This window comes from Armigeres subalbatus, chromosome 3, assembly GCF_024139115.2.
Source record: "Armigeres subalbatus isolate Guangzhou_Male chromosome 3, GZ_Asu_2, whole genome shotgun sequence".
In the NCBI taxonomy this organism is placed as follows: Eukaryota; Metazoa; Arthropoda; class Insecta; order Diptera; family Culicidae; genus Armigeres; species Armigeres subalbatus.
Window position 1 is genome coordinate 381,663,847 of NC_085141.1, and position 13,039 is coordinate 381,676,885.

The 13,039-nt window shown below is 38.0% G+C and overlaps 1 protein-coding gene across 2 annotated transcripts in view; it reads left to right on the forward strand.

Moving 5' to 3' along the window:
- LOC134226650 (uncharacterized) overlaps nucleotides 1–13,039 on the forward strand; it is a 354,697-nt gene that overhangs the window by 303,602 nt on the left and 38,056 nt on the right. The window contains exon 2 of one of the 2 annotated variants that reach the window (XM_062707547.1): nucleotides 11,085–11,204. The exons of the other annotated variant lie outside the window; for it this stretch is intronic. Within the exon in view, the coding sequence (XP_062563531.1) occupies nucleotides 11,085–11,204 (120 nt within the window). The remainder of the gene's footprint in view (nucleotides 1–11,084; nucleotides 11,205–13,039) is intronic. 2 annotated transcript variants of the gene reach the window in all.

Below are 13,039 nucleotides of genomic sequence, written 5' to 3' on the forward strand. Positions count from 1 at the left end.
TTATTTCGAAGAAAACGTGTGCATGGTTAACATACGCCTAATTAGTGTTTTAATCTCAATATAGCCAACTGTTCATTTTACCAGCTTTTCCCCTACGTTGGCAACATAGGAAATTTAGCGAGTGAATAAATCGTTTTTGTCGCGAAACAATTTGCAATTTGAAATATTAAATCGTGGGAAATTCAATTGAACACGTAAAAGAAAAACATATCAATAATGAGCATTTTCGTTTTCTTTTTAACTTTGCTTACGAAAGTTCGATCGGTTCGCAACAACAACCGTCTTACAGATTAAGAAATATTCTTCCTCCATCCTCCTCCTAGATCCTCCAGTGCCGGACACAAAAAACTCTAACTATCCGGATTATGTTTCCTTTTATATCTTATACATCAAATATGGCCATTGATGATTCATACAAGCTATATTTGATCATTTGAACACGTTTTACGACGATTATTTTGGAGAAAAATTTCACGGTTCAGAAAAATGTCTCCTAGTACCGGACACTATTGCATTAAATGTTCAAATATTGTTCAAATGTGACTAAGTTCCTGTTACATGAGTAAAGACATCATTCAGAATAATCATATTTTTCACGTGCTTAAAGCTGTAAATATTAAAAATTGTTAGTAGAGCTTATTTGACTCATCAGCTAAATTTTTTACATTATAATCCAAATTCTCATCTTTTTGAATGTCCTCTTTGTTTCTGCTAATTTCTGTGGCTTTCTCAGTAAGAAGAAACAATTGAATTGAAGTAAGTGTAACAAAACAGGTGTAAAAAATGGCTACGAAAAATCTCAATGTCCGAACACCACAATTACATAGCACATCTAACAAATCATCATCATTATTTAAAATATGGCTAATATGGACCATCTTCACATAATCAGAATGCATTAGATTGATTTTAATTTTTAACATTGTTGGTTCAAACCTTCTAAAATAACGCGAAACATCAAAATTTTAAACATTTTTATTCAATTTCATATTTTGTACAATGCTTATCTCATGCCGTTAAAAGCCTTTTAAATAGCTTCCTTTTGTACTTAATAAGCTGAAGGAGGGAGCTCTGCAAGTATCGTTTTAAGAAGTGTCCGGTATCGGGAGGTATCCTGCGCTGGAGGATATCCCCCTAAATAGTTAATGAGCTGCCTCACGAAACGATCTTTCACATACGGAGCGATTTTCATACAAACTTCAAACTGCTCGTACTCAGTTAAATTACAACCGCTTACAACCAATTCGGTTGAAAATTTAGGAGGTTCATCAAAACTGCAAATGTTATCGTTCAAGCATAGGGGAGCGAAAAAGTCAAACTTTCAATCACTCTAAGCTCTAAGCAAATTAATTATTATCTTATGATCTGCTTTACGTAGTTTACGTCGGGCGGTCGTATCTTGTATATAACCCTTCTGATTTTTCGATAAAAATCGGATGTCCTTCTTTTGCCCTGAAATGTCCTCCTTTTTGTATATTTTGAGGAAACAATTAACAATGCTAGACATTAATTTCCGAAGAGTATTTTCTTGTTATCGCTGAGAAAAATATTACAACAGAGATCCTTTCGTGGGCCCTCCTTAGCCGTGCGGTAAGACGCGTGTGCACGACCAAGCAAGACCATGCTGAGAGTGTCTGGGTTCGATTCCCGTTGCCGGTCTAGACAATTTTCGGTTTGGAAATTGTCTCGACTTCCCTGGGCATAAAGGTATCATCGTGTTAGCCGCAATGCCAAAAAGAAGAAAAGAAGAAGAAGAACGTGCTGAAATCAAAGCATATCCTGCACAGAAAACTACCTTCCGATTGCAATCGATTCCTCTTAAGAACACTCCTCACGGAATCCAAATTTCACATTTTCAAGGGCACGCCACTCGATACGGAAGCAACGCACAACTGTCATTTTCAAAATTTCAGCTTTGCTACGTCCAGGGCTGCCATATATACAGATTTATCTGTATTTTACAGATTTTTAAACGTCAATACAGACATGATACATTATACAGATTTTTTCAAATAGAGTACAGATTTATACAGATTTTTTGTTATTTTAAATGTTATCGTCCCTAAAAAAATACATACGAAATCTAATTAAATATTTTAAAATTCTAAATAAAATCAGCAAGTTTAAACTGTGGAGATCTTTGTAAGAATAGGCTAGCAGGGTTTGTTGGAAAACTATCACTATTTACTGTCTGGTTCACAACACGTATTTGACTGAAGAATCGCCACGATTGCTTTGATTAATATTTTGGTGGTTCTTCGTTGTGCTTCATATAAAGTCTACTTTGATGCTTTCAAATCTATTGGATATTGCCTTTCCATAATTAAAACCCAGTACCATTTCACTGTAACACATAAACCATAATTAAGAATAATAAATTAATAGTAATATTTATAAATTGAGTTGAGACTGCTTTCTGCGTACTTGGTAAACTCAGTTGAGTTTCAGATAAAGTACTGTTACTTCTAATGGAATTGATTGGGCTTCTAAAAAGAGCACCAAATATGTTTTAAAAAAGTTTCGGATATTTGAGCTTTTAAGCTAGTTAAATGTTTCTTGAGTATATTCCGTCACCATATCAGTTCATGTATATCGAATTGACTGATAAATACAAAAGTCAGTATTTTTTATTATTAAACAATTTAAGATGTTTCACAGTCACATTGGAAAATTCTATTGCCATTGTGATATATTCTTATTTCATGATTGTGGCAATTGGTAGAAGTAAATAGAAAGGTTTAAAACATATTGTCTGTCCGGAACAAAGTTAGAACGCTTTTTATACCGAAGTTGGATTTTTCTCCAAATACAGGCAACTTTCCTACTTTGCTACGAGAACAATATTTATGGAATACGTAAGAAATTTATTCCTATACATGTATCATGACTATCAGTTGATTGGGCATGCATTAATAACAAAATATAGCAATTGTTGCGTAGTCGAATTTAGTAATTGTTATTTAGACATTAACAAAAAATATTGTTTCCGAATTTCGGTAGCATATTGAAGAAGCTAGCAAAAATATCCGAAAAACATTTGGAAAAACATCACTTATAGAATCTTGATAAAGTTTTTACTGAGATCGAATAATAATTGAGGTGCGGAATTAAAAAAAAAGACATGAATTTTTTTTTTCATTTTTTTTTAATGTGAATCAACGAAGAAAAAATTAAGTTATGTGATGCTTCTACATGATTGCAAGAAGCAAGGGGGAGCAAAAGATTTCAACGGATTTCTAGGATTTCCAAATTTGTTTAGCTGGTTTTAAAGAATTCAATGAGAATGTTACATTCTTCTTCTTCTTCTTATTGGCATTGCATCCCCACACTGGGACAGAGCCGCCTCGCAGCTTAGTGTTCATTAAGCACTTCCACAGTTATTAACTGCGAGGTTTCTAAGCCAGGTTACCATTTTTGCATTCGTATATCATGAGGCTAGCACGATGATACTTTTATGCCCAGGGAAGTCGAGACAATTTCCAATCCGAAAATTGCCTAGACCGGCACCGGGAATCGAACCCAGCCACCCTCAGCATGGTCTTGCTTTGTAGCCGCGCGTCTTACCGCACGGCTAAGGAGGAAGGGCCCCGTTACATACCATTGCAATCATCAAAAACGCTATTTTGCATAATTTATTTTTAAAAAAATCTATTTTCCTCCAAATACAGACAATACAGATTTTTTGCGCATGCCAATACAGATTTACGAAAAAATCATCTGACAGCCCTGGCTGCGTCGGAGCATGCGTGAAATATTAAAAATTAAAAATGTGCGTTACTTACGTCTCGACTGGTGTGCCCTCGAAAACGCGAGTACTTTGAAATTTGGATTCCGTGATGAGTGCCCTTGAAGAGGATGCACTCCTTCACTCGACGATCGGGATTTCCAAAAACAAAACCGTTTACTGTCTGAGTCGGCTTTTTCACAAATTAGATGAACGGATAACAATCACACTATTTTAGCATTCATACTAAATACACAAGTTTCATTAGTATAGCGGCACTATTAAGCTAAACTTTTTAGACATGATTCGAAGCACTCCCGATCAATAAGTCATAACAAAATTATAACAATGGGAGTTATTTATTTCAGATAAATATTGTAATAAAATGTGTTATAAATTTGGCTGATTAGTTGTTAAATTAACAAAAAAATATATCAAAAATCCCTTTAGCCATAACATAATGAAATCAGAGGAAATGAAGGTATCCATATCAACATTATAACAAACGTTGATATAATTATCCTGTAAAAAATCTACTTTCAAGGTAATTGCCTACATCACGTATACAAATATGGTACGCTGCAACGACAGATTTCCATCCATAATGTAGGCAATTAACTATTAATATGGAACATATATTCAAGTTAGTATACTGGAGGTGATTACCTCCGGTTTCTTTCCAATCTCTACAAAAAATGTAGGCTATTATTTTGTTTGAATATACATAACAAATGTAGTTATAATTTTGAAACGAAATTAAACTGGCCGAAGACACATTTTTACCGAATTATCTAATTATAACACATGTTGTTTTAAATAAAAACCATTAATAGTATTCAGTTATAATTTTGCTATGCATTGCTGATCGGGTTTTTTGTCAAAAAACCACTTACTATTTCCATTTGAAACAGCAAAAAGATATTTTAGTTACTAGATAAAGATTGTCGCTTCGGTTCCCTTTGTTCTGCTGTCCGAAACATGTGTGGTACATACCTATCAAATCGTATGGATTTTCCTTCTTTGACATTTAGCTCCAAAACGCGAGTACTTTGAAATTTGGATTCCGTGATGATTGCCCTTGAAGAGGATGCACTCCTTCACTCGACGATCGGGATTACCAAAAACATAACAGTTTACTGTCTGAGTCGGCTTCATCATGTCTGCTGTTTCTCGGCAACTTCTTGCTGCTTTTCATCCTTCTTTGGCTCTAACCCTGCTGCAGAATGCATAAAAAATTATAACAAGCGGAGCTATTCATCTCAGAAAATTATTGTAACAAAATTTGTTATAATTTTGGCTGCTTAGTTGTTAAAATAACAACAACTATAACACAAATCCCTCTAGTTGTAACACATTCGGTACAAAGGTATTCATCAAAAATTATTGCCTACATTACGGATAAAAGTAAAGCATCTTATAAACGCCGGATTCTTATCCATAATATAGGCATTTAACTTTGTTCCAGCTATTCATATTCAACGTTCATTTTAGAGCATTGAAATGTCGAGTCGAGGAAATGTTCAACAAAACTTTTGTTCAGCATCACGCAAAATTCCATCAAGCATGGCATCGCCCTGGATTCTCCGATGTGTAAGAACAAGTCGACACTGTCTGATGCAATGCCGTACGCCAACGAACGTATGGTCGAGGTACATTTTTGGAGTGTCGACAGTCCTGATTTTCCAACGGCGTCTACCTTCTTTAAAGAAAATCGTTTTGTAAGCTTAACTCATTTATTTAGCTTACTATTTAGCCACGCTCACCAAGTCGTTTTGTACCTGGTATACCCACCTCGCTCGCTGCGCTCCACGCCGTCTTGTCTTTCATGTTTCATAGTTTCATAAAGGACCGGACCGGTCTTATCAGCGTTTTGTACATGACACATTTGGCGTGGGTGTGAATCTTTTTTGACCGCAGTTTCTTCTGGAACCCATAGTAGAACTTTCACAGATGGTGCGCCTCCCTATTTCACGACTAACATTATTATCAGCCGTTAGCAAGGATCCAAGGTAGACGAATTCATCGGTATCCCCGTCTATCGTAACACTGCTTGTGGACCTGTGAGCTTAATGCTGCAGAAATGTCTTTTCGATGAATTTTACCTAACTAAAACGAGAATTCTCTCCGACGTAACCGGTCATCTTTCATCTTTTGTAACCGGTAATCTTTCACTCACAGCCTCGAAATTGCGACGTATGAAGCTCCTTGGCCGGTACACTAGCTCTGATGTGTTGATGCATGTAGAAAAAATCCAAAAAAAGTGAATGTTGTATGATTTTCCGTGTAGAACAGAAAACGATTTCTGTAGAAATAGAAGGGCAACACCTAGTGTTAGACAACGTACGGGGCACATAATGCCCAGTGGACCAGTGCAGAATTTTTCGATTACCAAACGGGACAGGAATCGACCCTACACTCCATAGCGCATATGCGTCTAGATAATTGTCGTCGCTAACCACACGGCCACGAAGTCAACGCAGCTACATAAGCAGACAGGCTGTGCAAGAGCATTTTCTTTTGCTCAATGAAGTAGTTTTCTGAATGGACTTACCTATTTTCACACATTAGATGAACGGATAACAATCACACTTTTTAGCATTCATACTAAATACACAAGTTTCATTAGTATAGCGGCACGATTAAGCAAAACATTTTTAGACATGATTCGAAGCACTCCCGATCAATAATGCATAACAAAATTATAACAATGGGAGTTATTTATTTCAGATAAATATTGTAATAAAATGTGTTATAAATTTGGCTTATTTGTTGTTAAAATAATAAAAAAATATTTCAAAAATCCCTCTATCTGTAACATAATTAAATCAGAGGTTAATACCTTCATATCAACATTATAACAAACGTTAATATAATTATCCTGTAGAAAAAAAATACTTTCAAGGTAATTGCCTACATCACGTACACAAATATGGTACGCTGCAACGACATATTTCCATCCATAATGTAGGCAATTAACTATTAATATCAAACATATATTCAAGTAAGTATACTGGAGGTGATTACCTCCGGTTTCTTTTCAATATCTACAAAAAATGTAGGCAATTATTTTGTTTAAATATACATAACTAATGTTGTTATAATTTTAATATGAAATAAAACTGGCCGAAGACAATTTTTTACCGAATTATTTAATTATAACACACGTTGTTTTAAATAACAACCATTAATAGTATTGAGTTATAATTTTGCTATGCATTGCTGATCGGGTTTTTTGTCAAAAAACCACTTACTATTTCCATTTGAAACAGCAAAAAGATATTTTAGTTACTAGATAAAGATTGTCGCTTCGGTTCCCTTTGTTCTGCTGTCCGAAACATGTGTGGTACATACCTATCAAATCGTATGGATTTTCCTTCTTTGACATTTAGCTCCCCTATCCTCGCCAGCAAAAGATGTTCCGGACAGCGACGACAGCGAAAATCTTTATCTAGTAACTAAAATATCTTTTAAACAGCACATTATAATTGCCTACCTTACGGCGTTTACAAACGATACAAGAGCTCAGATTAGGAAAATTTGCCAAACATTTCCATTTCGCTCGAAACTTTTGGTGGCTTTAATTAAAGACTGCATAATTATTGTTGTTTTTGACTACTTGGCGTAATAACCTAAAAAAGACAAGCCGTGTGGTGGCTTAGTTTTGGTCAGAGCTTCGATATATGAAGATTTACAATGCTAAATGTGCTCAATCACATCATATTAGAGTAAGGTTTGAGCCATATAATCTATTTTAGCCGGTAATTAAGTTAAAGTTAGATATTTCACTGTTTTCTTTATCAACACCCAATCAACAACAATTAAATGTTTTCAATAATTCCAATCAAATTTTCTTGAATCCTTCTGTAGTTTTGTATTCTACGTCTACAGTTTGTACAGCCAAAATAGGGCTGTCCCTTGTTGTTTCCCAACAACTCTTTTAGTTCGAAGTCTCTGAAATTGTACAAGACTCGTCGATATCAAGCCAGGTTTAATATAAATGTGTTGTATTAGGATTGGCGTAACTAGCCCCGATGCCTAGGAGGGGCTATAGTCCCTTCATCTATTTTATCTATTTTGAGCTCCTTTCCAAAAAATTTCGAACATTTTACTACCTCATTGTTATCTTAGTGGTAATGTGATACTTAAATTCGATCCAACCACCTTAGGCAATTGCGGATCAATCACACTCATCCATCACATCTCTTTTCCTCAAGTACGTGCTTTCTGTTGTAGCCCACAGTATCGAAGTGTGTTTGTTTACCAGCCGATGATTGTGACTGAACCCCATCAGGTTCCCACCGGTAGGCAGTGGATATTTTTACATATTTCATAAATATTCTATCTCAAATGAAAAAAAATGCAACTTTCCTTCAGGGATTCCGACGGGAATCCTCCAATGATTTCGATGAGAAACATTTAGTGATTCCAACGGGAATGTTCCAGTGATTACGACGAGACTCTTCGGAGTTTTCGACGGGAATCCTCCAAGCATATCGAAAGGAACCTCCAGGGATTCTGAAGCCAATCCACCAGGGATTCCAACACTAATGTTCCAGGGTCCGAAGGGAATATTTCAGAAATTCCGATGGAAAGTTCTCAGAGATTCCAGCGGGAACATTCCATTGAGAATTTTCTAGGGATCCTCCATCCTCCAGGAATTCCGACGAAAATATTCCAGGTATTCGGACGGGAATGTTCCAGAGAATCCGACAAAAATGTTTCAGGGATTCCAATGAGAATCTTCGAAAGATTCCGAATGGAATCCTCCAGGAATTCCGACTGGAATATTCCAGGAATTCCGACGGGAATGTTCCAGATATTTCGTGGGCAATGTTCCAGGGATATAGAAGCAAATCGTACACCCAAAACAATTCTGTGTGACATTCTTTGTATTAAGCATTTTGTATCAAATCTCGCATTCAAACCGATCAGAGAATGTCATACTTGTTAATACAGCTCATTGTATTAAGTCGGTTTATTTGGTTTCAATCAATACATCCAAACGAATCTCGTTGGCTCCTCCTAGAACAAGTATATGAATTCCGTACAGCAGTATAACTTTAACCCACACAATCTTCCCGATTCCATTTAGCTTGATAACGGAAAAGGACGCAAATATGCATGGTGCTTATTCCTCTCGTATCACTCATTGCTATCCCTGTTACCCTTCCACTTGTCACATCCGCATAGCATGGAACGTGGATTATGATTGCCTTTGGGCGCGTCGCTCTTCAACTGGTAAATAGTCCAGATGGTTAGCGCGTCGGTCTAGACGTGCTAAGTGTGGAGGGTCCGGGTTCAATACCCGTCTTTGACCGAATTTTTTTGTATGGTTGCTGAGGTTGTCGAGGTATACAGCATTTCACTCCTCGACGGGGGAGTGTAAAATTAGATTCAATGTAGACACTAACACATAACCAGTTCTTATTTTCTCGTGACCGGAGACCTAATGCAAGGGCCTGCCGTTTACTTAATACAATCTGTGCATATGTCGCAAACTATGGCAAACTGTACACACGAAACTAATGCGAGATTGCAATAAAATGTTGCAATCTCTGGTTGGGTGTAGAAGCATTCCAAAGCAATCTGTCGAGGGATCCCGAAGTCAATCGTCGAGGGACTTCGAACTAATTCTCCAGGGATTCCTCCAGCGATTCAGAAGAGAATCCTCCAGGGATGCTGAAGCAAATCGCCAAGGAGTTCCGAAATCTCCAATTCCGAAACAAATTGTCGAACGATGCGGGAAGGATTCCAAAGCAAATCAACGAGAGACTCTGAAGCAAATCCTCAATGAATTATAAAAGGTATCCCCCACAGATTCTCAAGGGTATCCCTCAGCGATACTGAAAGGAAACCAGTGTGAATTCTTTTGATTCCGGTTGGAATACTTCAATGATTCTGGAAGAAATTCTTCAGAGATCTTCATAGAGAATTCTTTTCGGATTCCGATGAGAATCTCTTCCGGATGGTGATGGGAATTATGGAGATTATTATGCTGCTGGGCAAGCGGAATTCTGCTGGAAAACTGCCACTCCAATCCGTGATAGATGACCACATGCCTTTGACTGCTATCGAAGTTGGCGAAGATGGCTTTGATTGATATTTTGGCGACTCTCCGTTGTTATCAAGCTTACTTTGATGCTTTCAAATCAATTAGATATTGCCTTATCATAATTAAAACCAAGTGCAATTTCACTGCCACATAGGAATATTTCTCAGAAATGAGAAACAAGTTCACTCATTTCATTATGATAGAGTGGATATGGGAGATAACACTTTTGGTATCACACTTTTGCAGTAATTCATTATGCCATATGTTGAAAATTGATATCACTGCTAACTAACTTTTCAAATCCTAGGGAGGACTTAGCCCCTCTTAGTCCCCCTTATTTACGCTAATGTGTATTAGTATTGTTGAATAAATTTTTTGAAAAAATTATTAGTCTCTTTTAGCGGAATCTCACCACATGTCATTAAACGAGTTTATTATATTTCCATTTAATTGTATCACGTTCTCAGTTATGTCTCTGAACTGAACTGAACACTGAACAGATGAGGTCAAAATGCGTATATACAAGGATTACAAAGTGGTGGAATTAAATGGAATAGTACTAAACTTAGGGGCCCTCTTTAGCCGTGCGGTAAGACGCGTGGCTACAAAGCAAGACCATGCTGAGGGTGGCTGGGTTCGTTTCCGGGTCCCGGCTAGACAATTTTCGGATTGGAAATTGTCTCGACTTCCCTGGGCATAAATGTATCATCGTGCTAGCCTCATGATATACGAATGCAAAAATGGTAACCTGGCTTAGAAACCTCGTAGTTAATAACTGTGGAAGTGCTTAATGAACACTAAGCTGCGAGGCGGCTCTGTCCCAGTGTGGGGATGTAATGCCAATAATAAGAAGAAGAAGTACTAAACTAGTCTCATGACAAGTAAATATAATTGAGATTCTATAGCTACAATAACTAAAAAGCGTATTGTATACGCTTATTCAACAAGTTATGTTTATCACTTTTAAACAAATCTGAATCGAAAATATAGATCTATTGGTTTCAGTGCTCTTTGATCTCAACAGTTTATATAACTTTTCAAAATAGATCAAAGCAAAATAATTAGTTTTTAAATAATTATTGTCAAACACCTTTCCTTCACTGCACGTTGCACATCCACACTCAAAAACGTACTCACACACATTTGGTGTAAAGCAACCCACAAACCGCTACAGAATGCTTAGTTTTTAAATTGGACCCTAAAGCTCCAACCGTAAAAACCAAGCCACTGCCCAACCACTCACCTCAGTCACTCGAGCTCACGTAACCCCCTAAAAACAAACAAAACCCATTTTGCATATTTTTCTAGATCGCGTTGCACTGGTTACGGCGGCACCCCCGAGCTACACGCCACGCATGTATCATTACTTTCCAGCACACATGACACATCCCTTCTGTTACTATCCCCCGCAGCAGGCACGATACCCAGGTATGTACCAACTTAGCTCACCATCAATTTCGAAAACATTTTTCCAGGCTCACCACCTCGCTTACCTCGGCTCGATCGTCCCATGCGACGGACATTGATCGGGATTTATTCGAGGGCTCTCACCCACCCCCATCAACAGACTCTTCTCACTCACGTGTTTTTGTGTTCATAATTTGTTTTCTTTTGATTGTTTTGCTAACCCTCATCTCACGCAAGTTTAAGCGTTAGAGCACTGTCAAATCACCAAAACAGCGGTACGCAAGTGCTCTTTTTCGCCAACCCGGCCAAACAACCAACAAGCACTCGAACGAAAACACCTCACAAAACAAGGATCGTTTGATGGAGCGGGTAAAAAGCAACCCCCTACGCACCTCTATTCCAGCAGGTCTCCGTTTCATATCTGTTTTAAAAAATGATGGCATACGATATGTAATAATTGTTGGAATCGATAACAATAATCATCGTTGGAGCAAACCAACCAAACTCATTCTGGCGATTCTCAAAGTAACAAATTTATTTGCTTTTTATTTAAGTTGAAAGCAAAAATTTGCTTAACTTACGGTGTTTAAAAATCGCGTTTATGTGCTTCAAGCTCTCCGTGCCGTTTCAAACCATTCGATACATCGCACACCCTCACTTTCAATATGACACACATAGATCAATACCCTTGCGTCAGCGACTCGACCCACCAACCGACCGATCGCCGACGAACGCTGGCCCGGCCCCCCAAACTCTGACAGCGACACACAATGAGGCGATATTTTCTGCAGCTCGTTACCACGTTCCACACAAATTATTTAAGATCGTTGACATAATTCCAATTGTTGGGGCACGCCCGCTGCCGCGGTGATGTCGAGGGTGGTTGATTACGTCTTACGACCAGCCGGGGCAGCATCCAACAACGACGCGGCGAAGACCGACCGGCATTCCCAAATGAAAGCGAGGAGCTGCGCTTCCGCAATTCGGTATGGTCCTACCCAAAGTGGTGCAATTGTTGTGTCTTCTCAGCTGCGGCGCGTAATTTGGTTGTAACCAAGATGTTGTACATAGTTAACAGAGCTTTGTACAGATCATGAGTTGGATATTATGCATAAGTGGGACATGCTTGGTGTCGACCAGGCCAACCCGCGCATTTCTGTTGGAATGGAAAGTGTTGCTAAAGCTGATGGCTTGTTGGTGCGATAATTAGTATTTATGCTTCATGGATTATTCTCACAGAGTCAGAGACTTTCTGGATCATTGCCAAAGATATAAAAAATAGGACCTACAAATAAAACCCGATAATACACGACGACCTTCGGACGACCACTATAAGAGTATTATATGGCCAAGTGACCTTCCTTAGGTAAGCAGTAAGGGCGATTTCTGTGTGTAAAACATATTGCCTCGAAAAAAGAGATTAAAAGCTTTGCACAAAAATAATTTACTTATTTACTAATCCTTGGCGATGTCCAGATATTCCCTTAACCTGTTGTCAAGTTAGATTTCGGTCAACATCTTTTGTTTCTACACCGCCATGGGTCTGCCCCTGCTTCGATGTCCAGTTGGGTTCCAGTCTAATGCTCATGGAAGTGATAGAATACACATTTTCTACACCGGACGTAGTTTCAAGGTTACTACTCTTAGGATTTCGTCATTACCAGGTCAACTTCCAACGCATAGGAGGCAAGTTATCAGCTTTAGCAACGACGAGCTTGTCGACATCATCGGGAACCGCCGGTTTACAATCTCTTTGTTCATGCTAGCAGTTGACCTAAGTACTTACGACGCCACCTGAGCCATAAGCTTTAGCATTTTGTAATGGTTTAGACGTTTTGCTGGGATGCACTTTAACG